Source organism: Synchiropus splendidus, chromosome 14, assembly GCF_027744825.2.
Source record: "Synchiropus splendidus isolate RoL2022-P1 chromosome 14, RoL_Sspl_1.0, whole genome shotgun sequence".
In the NCBI taxonomy this organism is placed as follows: Eukaryota; Metazoa; Chordata; class Actinopteri; order Syngnathiformes; family Callionymidae; genus Synchiropus; species Synchiropus splendidus.
This window is the reverse complement of record NC_071347.1, coordinates 17,743,255-17,756,330: the sequence shown is the minus strand read 5'-3', so window position 1 is coordinate 17,756,330 and position 13,076 is coordinate 17,743,255. Positions and strand designations below refer to the sequence as shown.

Below are 13,076 nucleotides of genomic sequence, written 5' to 3'. Positions count from 1 at the left end.
CAAATCTGCTGCAACTAAAAATACATGTATTATCAGCCACGTTCCACGGTCTGGCCACACACTAAATGTAACACAATCCCAAATCTGTCTGTGAGTCGTCTAGTTCTTGGACACACTGAATTGTATTTTAAACAAATATTTGCTGTCACAGCAACATACAGTACACCCCCTGTGACCACGCGACCACGGGAGTCACCACAAGCGTAGAAGTCTATACAGCATAACCGAAATTGTGGCCTGATCGGCTAGAATAACTTCTTGATTTGGATCTCTCTACTGAGTTCAATCAATCACTCTACTTGACTGTCTCATTGGTCAAAGGTTGGATCAATGACGCCCATACAGACTGCAGTACACACAGCTTAGGACTTGGGCTTACAGATCACTGCAAGACATCAAGCTTGTCCAGCGTATGACAGGGGAAAAAAAGCGGAAGCCTACGCAGTCTAGTCGCAACAAAGAATGACAGACTGAGGAACAGCAAATGTCAAAGTGAAGGGAAAGAATGGAAACAAGCTGAGTCAGGAGGTCAGGCTGAAAGGAGCAGATACTTGATCAAAGTAAATTTTAGCTGATAAGTCCATCCATCATGTTGATGATATGTTTAATTTACAGTGACAGAATGTGGAGGGAAATGAATTTTCAGTGAGTGAGGCTGTCATGTTTGACAATACACATTAAGTCTGATAGATCAGTCTGTGGTGAAATCTACCCACTGTTGCGTGCACAACCTCGCAGCTGAAGTGGAATGTTAGGGCTTCAAACCCTGTCAGGAAGCTTTATATGAGACAGGACTCGTGTGTCTGACATTTATAATGGCAAAATCTTATGGAAGAATAAGAATAAATACTGGACTCACCTGTGAGACTCGGATGAGACGACAATGACACGAGCCGGAGCAGAGCGACGCAACACATCCTGCAGGCACTGGACCAGCAGGAAGTGACCCAGATGGCAGATCTGGAAGGTCGTCTCCAAGCCGTCCTCGGTCAAGTTCCATGGCTGAGTACAGACCGCAGCGTTACAGATCAGAATGTGCAGAGGCCTACCAGAGAAAAAAAGAACATTACTTAACATTATTGATGGACCTAATAAAGAAAGTAAGATCAGGGATTGATACACACATGACGCTTAGACAGGAAAGTCAGGAGGCAAAGTGGTGAAAGGTTGCTTTGTGTCGGCTTTAAAGGGGACCTATTATGAGTATCAAGACAACTTCATTAGATTTCCCATAAAGTGCCCTATAAGCTATATCACAGGCTTATTTAAGCCTTAAGCAGCGAGATACTGAAAGGATTAATCTCATTCCATATCATTCTTTTCTGTCTCTGTCCAGTCTGACCCTATCAAAAATCATACACATTTATGTAGACTCACAACTCACAACAACAAGTAGTGACTTGAGACAAAGAGATTAACTAAACAATTTGTATATAATACTATTATTGTCGAATAATATATATTCTAAAAGTATTACTAGACACAGGAGTCACTGATCATCTTTTTTCCTCCATTTTTACTGCATCTCTACAGTATCTACAGTATCATCAAGATCCTCACAGACCAACGGCAATGCAAATAAAGAGCATAAATAACAAAAATTTTCATGTGCCTGTAGTGACATACAAGTCAGAGCAAATAATTTCTAGCAGTTGGGCGAATCCGTCCATGATTCGGTCATCGCAGAACTAGCTGATAACACAATTTACATTGAATATCGTGGAACTTGAATGAATGCAACTGATGATTTTTTTTGTGCAGATGAGGGACATGTGTTTGGGAAAATCAATGGCGACCCGGTCCTGTGTACAATGGCAGCAATTTACCGGGTACCACATTGCTTTCTCTTTTGTCTATTACATTCAGATGAGTCTCTTTCAACATCCATCATGCATCCTGTATAATAATCCATTTCATTTTCAGGCGTTAAGTATCTGCCACACGAATTAAGATTGGCCACTTAAAATGGGTTTAATTGAAATATAACAGCCAAAGCGTAGCAAGAGAAAGGCATATTGTGATCGCTCTGCATACCCTCTCAAAAGCCAACCATCTGGATTAAACAATTCAAATGCAAGTCTCTCTGCTCGAGCGCCAGTGGAAGGGGAGTGCTAGATTGGTCAGTGCCGTGAGAGATCCTTGTCGGTGACAGTGTCGCTCCACTAGGCTCGAAACCACAGTAACACAGCCGAACAACCCAAACACACCCCACCAATTTTTAATTTCTTCCATTAGAATTAATTATGAAGCCGAAGGCAATTTGTGTACCCTGTGTTTAAGACTGCCTACTGGATTAATTAAAAACTGGATGCTGGAAAATTAATGTGTGAATTGTTATGCCTTGCTATAATGAGCCATCCCATGCTATTACATGGGAGTGTACAGTACAATCACCTTCAGGCCTCCGAACACACAAGGTTCATTAAAGAGCACAAACCTAGTCACAAGTCAACTTAAAGAACGCCGACCTCAGCGTATTATCCGCGCAACGCACGAGCAGCTAATTCTAAAATCTGGAGCCAAATTTAATGGGGAATCCAACTTGAGGCCCCGGAGGAAAACAATATGTTAAAATGTCGGTTGACTCACGTGATCAGCACCTGAAGACACCGAAGCCAGACAAAAGAGCAGTGTGAAACAACATCGTACCGAAAGAAGTAATTGATGTTATGTGGCTATTCGTTTTCCAGATAAAGTTGATCACAAATTTGTGATCGGGAATAAACAACTTCGCTCTGACCAGCAAGCGATTTCCCACCCGCATCACCGATGGGCCTCGAGTGAGTCTGCTTGTAATGTAAAAGGCCTGTTAATTCAACTGCCCACCAGTTAGTCCCTCTCTCATAAGTGCAAGTCTAATGAATGTCTTTAATAGGCCTATTGCATCGCAGCACAGTCCCTCTCTCCACATTAAGACCCCGAACAACACGCAGTGCAGTGTGCAATCTCAGCGCTGCTCAAACGAGGCTGCTAACTACCAAACAGGGAGACATCAGTTTATATATTTACTTTAAATAACCCCCTTGCGTCGAACCTATGACCTCTATAATAATGGAGGCCAGCAGGAGGAGATTGGTTGTGTGAGCTGGGGCCAAACTACTGGTCATTATCGCTGCACTTTATTGGCATCAAGAGCAGCTGGCACCAATAACGCACATATTACACGCGGATGCTCTCACACACACACACACACACCAACAGAAACAAAAACAGACACAAGGTTATATATCCAATAAGTGGAGGGGTATAAATCATGACACATGATAGACCTCTTCCAGAGTGTGGTCACACATTGAGACATGGGGTTTCATTTTCACTCGTAGTCAGTGTGGAGTGTGAATCTCCCTTTGGTTGCCTGGGTATCTTCTGGGCACAGTGTCCCTCTATGTTCAGAAACATACCCAGGGTAATCGATTACTTTAAATTATCCATCGGTGTAAATGTTTGTCTGTCAATGTGAGCCTTGCAATGGATTTGGTGACCAATCCCGGGTGTCCCAGTGGTGCAGATGGATGAGTTACATAGCTCATATTTGGCTGAAAACAGTTACCATTTTGCATTATATTTGGAGTGAAATACAGATTCAGGTTCAATAAAAGTGTTGTTTTTTAGATAGTTTTGTTTTTTGGTAGTAGGTTGTAACTGGAGTTGCTGCTCTACCAAAATTGCTGGAGAAGTTGATACCTGAGACCAAAACCTTGCCAATCTGAACTGTTCGATGATGATGATGATGGTTGCCTTCTTCACCTCTTTCCATCCATTGCTCTGGATGATTGACCCTAAACACTTGAACCCATCTGTTCTCACTACCTCTAGTCCCTGACTTGTCCTCCAGCTTCCATTTCATTCACACACACATTTTCTGTTCCACTTGTCCTACTTTCATTCCTGGCCTCTCCAGTTTTTTCTTCCACCTCAGTCGCTTCTCCGCGACTTCCACCTCATACTCACATTTTTTAAAAAGCTAATCAAAAATCCAAAATGTTTTCAGTGCATTTGTGAATGTAAACTGATATATATGACACAAACTTCATATTGATTCATGCTTTATTAACTCCGCCAAGGAAGTTGTGTAATAGTAAGTGTTTATCTGTTAGCCTATAGGGAAAATAACTCAAAAAAAAGATTTTCAACGAATAGATTTCAACAAAAAAAAAAAAAAAAATGTTGACTAAAAATGTAGAGAATAAATAAAGCAAAAATAAACGCAGTTATTTTAAAGCATCAAATCGTTTGAATTCAAATGTGAGGGTTAAGGTTAACTTAAGAGTCCAAATGTAACTGGAGAAATTCTGTGAAATCAAACCAATGGTGGTTTCATTTTGGGACGTACGCCACTTTGTCAGCGTCCTCTGACATCAATTACACCCAAATGAAACCGTGCAGCATTCAACAATATCAATATCCAGGTAATTTCATTTCAAATGACAGGCAATTAAACCAGAATTGGGGTCAATGGAACACAGGGTAGCGTGAAAGCCACTGACTAAAGCATTTAAAAGCACAAGAGTGAGAAACGAGGGGAGAAAAAGGAAAAAAAAAGACTCTGATTACATTTCACCTGTCAATGACACGCTCCAGGGGCAGGACTGGGCTGGCGTGTGTGACTGCGTGTGTTTCTGTTTGTCTAGTGTGTTTACGCATCTGCACACAGAACTGTCGGGAGTTGTACAGTAGTCTATGCACGTGTGTGCGCCGGTGTGCGCGTGTTATGCCTGAAGACATACGTGCCGTAATAGAGTGGTGGTAGACTCAGACAGCTGCCCAGTGCCATTCACAGCTCAGAGCTCCCAGTCTCAACTGTGCTCTGTTCGCCTTCTGATGAGAATTAATGTACTCTGACATCCCATGGGACTCCCCCACTGCCCCCAACAGCACCGCTAATGAAGAAATACAACCTTGCCAGAATACTGAGGTGGAGAGGGAGCCACAAAGAAGGACTGGGTGATGACAAGACAGAGTTGGAGAGAAAATCATGAAAATTAACAAAATGCAGAGGGAGCGTCAATAGACAATATTTTAGGGTCATATGGGTCTAAAAAGGGAGGTCAGTAGATCTCACTCTGGATGTAGGGAAGCCTGTACGGGCGAGGGGTTGGCATGGACCCAGGGCACGAGCCTGGATAGCCATACCCAGCCCCGGGGCTGCTGTGGGCAATAACTGCCCTGCCTCTCCCAATGGGTTTCCCCAAACAAACAGACACACAAATCGAAAGCTGCAGGTGGTTTAGCAGTATAGATGACAAAATACTTGACCCCAAAATAGCAACAGCACCCAGAAGACACATGGCATAATAGCTGACCACCATAAAATCTGTAACACGATTCAGCCAATGTCAAACAAACCGACCAAAATATCCTTGTATACTCCAGAGGCCTGTGCCCATATGGTCCATCAGTTCTGTCCTCTGAGTAGCACTGATACATTGAGGGCATTGACACACTAGGGCCAATACGACATGAGTCTCATGCGTCCAAGCAACTTAAGTATTTGCATAACCATCATGGTTACAGAGAAGATTCAAAGTTAACAGAGGCTGGCTTTGACCGATGGAGGTGAAGAGAGTGTCTTATAGTCGGAGCTCAGTGAGGCCTGATTTAGGCCTAGAATTATTTACAGTATTACTGTACAACAACTTGTACAAACAATGGAGAAATGGAGCTGGAGATAACAGGGAAAATGGAAGGAAAATGCGGGAAAAAAGAAAAAAACAATTTGAAAAACTCATGAAAAACCCACTATGTGACATGGTAATTTCAAAATCACTAAAAAACTGCAACCATTTTTAATATTTAAAAGCTTTGGAAATGTGTTACATAAATCAGAATGTTACATCGGGACGAAGTTACCAGCTAATACAGTGAGTGAGATCAATGTTCTGAGGAACAAAGATCGCAGGCACAGACAATACGTGACGAAGGGATCATCATGTTCACAGAATTCTACAAGTGACGTATGACTTCAAAAAAAGAAAAAACAAAAACGAAAAGTGCAACGGAAAGTTGCACTTAAAAATATACAACGCCGTTGTGTTAGTTATTAGTTACAATACTTACAGCTTTTTGGCCTTGAAGGACTCTGCAAACTCTCTGACACAGCGCAGAGAAGCGAGGTCACACATCATGGCCTCCACTCTTGCTTTGTGCTGTTGGAAAAACACGACAAAATCCATGAGACCAAAAGTGGTGCCAAAATGCAAGGAAATCTCTTGTTAACTAAATGTAGCCCACAGAATAACTAGTAGCATTAGAGTTTATTTTAAAAGCAGTTGCACATTGCAGGGTTATAATGAATCGTGTTCCTTTGAAAAGAGCAGAAAAGGTTGATTTAGCAAAAACAGATCTTGAAAGAAGATAGAAATATGCCACTGGCATTTTTAACACAAGGGTGTCAGTACGTATCGCAGGTGAAACGGTGCGTGTGTGTTCACAGGTGCCAGTGTGAGCTTATGTGTGAGCTCATCTTAGACCATATGTTGGACGACAGAGCGAAGATATGAAAGGAGCAGAAAAAGATAAATGACTTCAGAAGTGAATGCATTGCTGCATTTACACACTTTGCAAGACAAGCTAAATATTCATCATCCTCTCCGTCCCGCTGCCAGGGTGAAGGAGTGGAAACGCACAGATGCAAAAGGGTTTCGAAGCTTTGACGTAGGAAAACTCCCCAAGCAACAGAAAAGTCCTACATTTCAATTTTGAGGGATGGCGGCAGGTATAACATGACATCTTGGAGGTAATGCAGTAGTCAGATGAGGCCTGGCAATCTACATAATCTAGTCTGAGGGGAGGAGCTAATCTGAGGGGAACTATGGAATACTCCTGATGGACTCAAAGCTTGAAGGCCAAACCCAGGCACTATGGGCCCACAAGTGTGTCACGATATGTGGTACACAGAGAGGCTATAAATTGAGATGACTATAAAAAATATGTACTGGAGTCAATGGAGAAAGATCGAGATTGAAATATGGCACAGATCTCACATTTGATATCTGAGAATTTCAAAGACACATTCTACTGTTTAACTTTTCAACAGGCATCAAAACTTACTTTAGGTTTTTTGTGGTATGTCGTCGCGAACTACAGTACAATTCTCGTTGCAGGCTCTCCCTCGATAGTCAGTCAGCAGGCGGGGCAGGCTTAACAGGGTCATGGTAAGTATTTAAGGTGTCAGCTAATATATTCTGTCACTTTACCTTTGATAGTTTCACACTTTTCATCTGCCTTTGCCTTAGCGCCGTAGCAGTCAGACTCTGCTGTAACCTTTGATTTGTAGACCAAATAACTGCATATTTTCACAAGCAAATACATCATAAATTACACGACAAACGTAGCTGAAACTCACGTCATTATTAGAGGTAATCAGAATTTGAGAGATCATTTAAATTGAGGTACAGCATATGTATCATCCAGGGCATGAGGTAAAGTGGACCAGAAAATAACTTTTATCTCCCCCAGAGACTTCCATTCATTTTTTTTTTTCAAGCTTAGGTCCCATGGACTGACCTGAAGGGGCAGAGACTTAGGCTCCCTATAGAGTTAGCAAGGCTTTTTTAAACTAAATTAAAATGCAACTTGCTGGCCCCCATCGAGACCACCTAACCCTAGAGCGAGACCAATGAAGGGGGCGAGACCAAGACCAAGGGTCAGACCAAATATGAACAACTGAATATGGAATATTTAAATTTAAAAAAAGCATAATCCTATTAGTCATATAGATGCACATATTTATTTATTACTGCAAAAGAAGCTGTGTTCATTAAAAGATTAGATGGTCTCAAGGACAGCACTAAGCAGCACCACATCAATACGTACTAGAACACACAATAATATAGCACATACAGTAAGTAAGAGCAATTTTATAGATAAGCCTAACCATGGAGTGTAACAATGGACACCAGTCCAGGGCATATAGGTCATGATCTGAAGTATAATTAAACCCAGGTTAAGAGCAGAAATATTAAACACTCTCTTCAAGCCAAAAACAAACAGAAGCTGTTGGCTTATGTTGCCCTCTCCTCCCATCACTGGAGCATTCTGCATTTTCAACAGATCCTATCACCAGTGTGCGGACGTCCTACAAACGCCCTCTTCATGTCTGTCTTAGCTACGTAAACATGACACTCACAGTAAGGATGTAGCATGATGCAGAAAGGAAGCGTTGGGGGCAATGGAAAGGTGATTCTTCAGGCATTTTACACCCACCTTAACTATCTCAGGGTATGTTTACTCATGCAGACACACACGGAGTTGTGACACAAGGGTAAGAGTGTTGTATTGAGCCATTATCTATGCCTGAATTATTCTCTTGCTGCTACTCTATACCATTATATGGATGCTATTACAAAACATTAAAGGCCTGATTATGGCCATTATAGATAGGATTATAGGGTATCTGCTTATATGATCAGCACACAGCAGTAACCACAGGTGAGCGGAGATAAATGTTTAATTTAATGACTCTCATGTAGCATTTATGTATTCATGTCGAGGGAAAGCGTAAGTGCACAGTGTAGATATAGAGGAACAACAAAATTAAGCAACGATAGACGAACTAAAACAGGGATAAGGAATTATTTTTAAAAATATGCAGTTCAGCTGGTGATATGGAGAGTTCTCCTCAGGTCTGCCCTCTTGCAGAAGATGAGAGAAGGTGTCAACTCGACGAACACATATCCAGTTTTGAACGGACAGCGGGGAAACGGAAGGAGAAAAGGAGTAACAGGAGATCAGAAGAGGATACAGGGGAAAGGAGGGGGGGGTCACTGGAGCAAATCCGGGCGAGAGAAGGTGAGCAGGCTGCCTTCCCTCCCCCTGCAGATTGAAGTCTTGCGAAGAAAATAAAGTTTATTGCCTGGAAAGAGGGGGGAAAAGCATGTAAAAAGCATTAAAGCGATGGAGGTGAACAATTAGACAGATGGCCAGGTTTTGGAAGGAGAAGATGGGGAAGAAAAAAAAAAGGTTGGAGGAAGAAAATGCACGGACACAATCGTTCAGGATTTTTACGAGGACCCTGACAACTTCTGGTCCCTTCAAGGGCGCAGGAAAAGTGAGAGGCAGCGAAGCCTCTCTGGTTAACTAGAGTAATCGCTGAGTGTGCAACAGCAAAGCGTTCGGCTCGGGGTCACAGCGCTCACTGCCCCGAGCTACATACAACCCATCGTCTCGTATACACACACGTGGCTAATTGCCATTCAACTGGGGAGCCGATCTAAACTGTTAAAACGATAGGAAGATGAGAAATACTTAACACAAAATGAAATGGCAGAATTAAAAGGCACAAAGGTGTTGAAGGGACGTTTGACCCAACTGACAAAGTTGCCTCTGCTGGGGTTCTTGCGCCTGTCGCACGTGTCAGTGACGCGTTGTGAGTGCAGTGAAGAAATATCGTGTAAAAGCAGAGGATGCAGTGGGTGTGTCCCCTAATACAATTATAAGTGGAGCTTTCCAATCCAATAAGATAAAGAGGTATTAGAGCAGGGGGTGCCCTATCCTGTCCAATAATACACTGGGCACTCTCTTGACTCTTCATACACACACACACACAAAACACACACCTACACACAAACACTTAGCTGACCCCTTTAATAGCGCAGTAGCCAACCCTAATGGACGCAAGCAAGCGGAACCGCCAAATAATACACTGTCTTAAAGCACTAGGCTCAATTTCATCCTCCTCTCACACTTTAACCCCGGTTTCCATCTTGCGTCGCCTGGCCCGTGAGCCCTCAGCTGCAGTTATGGATCACCAATGCAGCGACAACACTTAAGAAATCAAAGGACCCCCATTTATACAAATCACTTAGCCCAAAGAGCGGGTTAACACAGACGGTGTCCTCTCTCCACTGAATAGGTGGGCGACTCATCTCCGCTGCCGGATGTGAGATACACCGTATCGATATGAGGCAATTGAAAAATTAAATGGTCATATTTTACCCAGCAGGTGTAGAGGTGTGATGTTCTAATGGCAGTGAAAGTGAATGAGCAGGGAAGACACCGTGTGAAAAGGGCACCTTATAAAAGCAATTAGAGAAACGACTTTGAGCCCTTCTTCTTGCTCCGTAGATTAGAACAGGCCTGGAAGGGAGGAAGAGAGGCGCTCCAATCTCGGCGACCTTGTCCACAACGGGCCACGCTAAATTGCTCATCAACTTTTAAGAGTGTATTTTATCACAGAAATATATTTTTAGCATAGGAAGAAAGGGGAGGATAAAAGACGGCACGAGGGGCGGCAAAACTGTGCAAGGCGCTGGTCATATTTCATCCTGTCATAATTACGACGTTTGTTCATAAATACCAACCGATCTCCGCTCCACCTGGCGCAGTCACAGGCACTTGTGCTCACGCACGGCCGGACACCAACAAAGAAATATGGATGCACCACATGCACTCAATGCTAACGCTCCTTACTAATAAAGAAACTGACTCCATTGGCTGCATGCCCTCGCACAGGTCCTAGTTGTGACCTACACACACGCAGAGCCGAGACACACAAACACACACATGCGCAACCAAACAACAAACACACACACACACACACATATCCACACTGACATGCACACATGCTGCAATTAATAGGGAGGCAGGTCTCTGGTGAGGAAGAGAAAGTGCCTGTTCAGCACATACAGGCAGAATATGCAATTTCCTCCAGTTAAGTCTGTATTAAATTGATTTCTTCTTTCTCTGACACGGACTGGGTTTTTCCCCCTAATGAAAGCTGGATAATCTACAGGTTCTCCTTTTCCTGAAATCAAGTTACAAATCAAGCAATGGCAGGGGCAGATATGGGAAAGGTGAAGGAAGGACGTGGGATGATTTTCCAGATGAGAAACGCGGAGAATGAAGCACAGACGTGCTGCTGCTCTTAAGACTGACGTCGAGGGGCCGGTCTCGCACGCACACGCGCGATATAGGATAAGCCTCTGAACGTGCTGACTTTCATGTTCAGCGACGCACAGAGGCTGTTGCAGGGCCGCGCCAGTAAACACCGTAATAATTACTGTAATTAATGAACACGTTACTTTTCTAATCGGCTAATCACTCACTTACAGCTGACAACATTTAATACGTGAAAACAGGGAATAAGAAGAGCTGTCAGTCAACCAAGTTCCTGTTGGAATTCCCAAAGTACACACCTAACCTGAAAGCTCTGGTTTCAACTAAGGTACGAAACCACTGCACTTAACTGACATTCATTTTGTTCATTTGTTGTTCGAATTCTCATTTGGTTCCAGACCTATCTGCTTAATAAGCGTCAAATGTCAGTTTTACAGAAAGTGATCCATGAAATTGCTGACTTATCAATTTGCTTGAAATGTGACATCAAAGTGAGTTTGGGAGTTTTAAGAAAGTACACTCACAGGTGATAGATGCCATTGTTACAGCAGAAAGGAGGAGAAAACATCAAGGTGAGATGAAAATCAATGTGAACAAAAGGAGGGCTAAAAACATAATTACCTCTGCAGTATTTTAGGGGGACTGAAAGTATACTATATATATATATATACACACACCCACCCACACACACACACACATATATATATATATATATATATATATATACATATATATATATATATATATATATATATATATATATATATATATATATACACACACACACACACATGCACACACATATAATACAATAATAACAAACACTTTTTATATGTTCACTTGCACCAATAACCTTATTCAAATCTGCAAAATTAGAATACAATAAAACCTAAAAAGAAAATGTGTCTTTGCATTATTATTTTGTTTATTGCATTGATGTGCTTGCTGTGTTGTTTCTATAGTTTGTGTATCGTCTACCACGCTGCACTTGTTATTGTTACACCACTATAGCGTCATGTGAGTTGCGTTTGACGTTATATTGCTGCTGTCATTAAAGCATTGTTGGAACTGTGGTTCTATGAAATTATTACTGTTGCTCTTCATTAAGAGCAGACAAATTTAAAGAGAAAGAATTCATTCAAACCAAGATGATTGCTAGACTGAAAAAAAAAGTATTATTTATAAACCAACCAATCACAAAGCTGAAAAACATGTGCTCCGTGAAGAAAAATGCCTGTACTGTAAAAGTCATTCATAAAAAAATGTTTTTCAATCGGTGAACATTAGAGGAAAGGTCAGGAAGCGAACGAGGCAGGTGGCTGAAGAACAACAAAAGACTAAGGCAGCAAAAGGGAGAGAGCAGGAGACTGAGATGGGAAATGAAAAGGACAGAACGGTCATCATAATTGCAGAGTTTGCTTTTCGGATGCAGACAGACCAGGGCCGCGGGGCCTCAGGCGAAAGATCGGATTCCACCCGGGCAAACTGACACACACACACATAAACTTCTACATGGCAAAGCTTAACACAGGATGCACTCTGCTAATGAAAACAATCATTTACAGCGCTTAATATTTGAGCTCTACGGTCATCACGGACGTTGAGAGCTTCAAGTGTTGTTCCTATTTGCATCAAAAGGTGACTGAGATTTGAATATAGCATCTGTGTTCACCGCTTCTTCCTCTCCACTTCCTCCCTTGCCCCAAACCCGCCCCCTCCCCATCTACCAAACTCCATCTCTGCCAGTTTCGCAGACAGTGCACATTTTCCAGCATGTCTTTAGTGTAACCGAAATCCCTAACAACCAGGATTTTAATGCAATCCATATTGCTCCCTAATATTTCAGATCTCAGAATAAGCAGCGGCAATTACATATTTACACCAAGCTTATTTTGCAATTCTGTGCAGCAGCTTTTGGAGTCCAGGCGAACAGCAGATGTTGATTATGTTGTGGATAGAGAACAATAAAGTTGGAGGAAATCTCCAAGACCTTGCAAACTTATTCAGTATGTATGCACAACTTTCTGTTTGGAGGTGTCAGCAATAAAGCTCTAACTCTCCCAAGTACAAAATAATGTCTTCTTTTCAAGTGCAGCCGTAATGGGATTGCCTTATCCAAACCTGCTAGTTTTACAATGTTTAATTTCTCCTGAAACACTGGTGCCTTGTATCATCTTCGTATCTGGAGGGCTGCTAAATTACAGCGCACACTCGCAGAAACACATTTACATACGCATGTG

At 42.3% G+C, this 13,076-nt stretch overlaps 1 protein-coding gene across 1 annotated transcript in view; it reads right to left on the bottom strand.

Moving 5' to 3' along the window:
- The window catches only part of wwox (WW domain containing oxidoreductase), a 134,589-nt gene that overhangs the window by 85,825 nt on the left and 35,688 nt on the right, over positions 1 to 13,076 (bottom strand). The window contains exons 6-7 of the mRNA XM_053885120.1: positions 6,058 to 6,146; positions 860 to 1,045 (exon numbers count right to left, since the gene is read on the bottom strand). Coding sequence (XP_053741095.1) covers positions 860 to 1,045; positions 6,058 to 6,146 — 275 coding nt within the window. The remainder of the gene's footprint in view (positions 1 to 859; positions 1,046 to 6,057; positions 6,147 to 13,076) is intronic.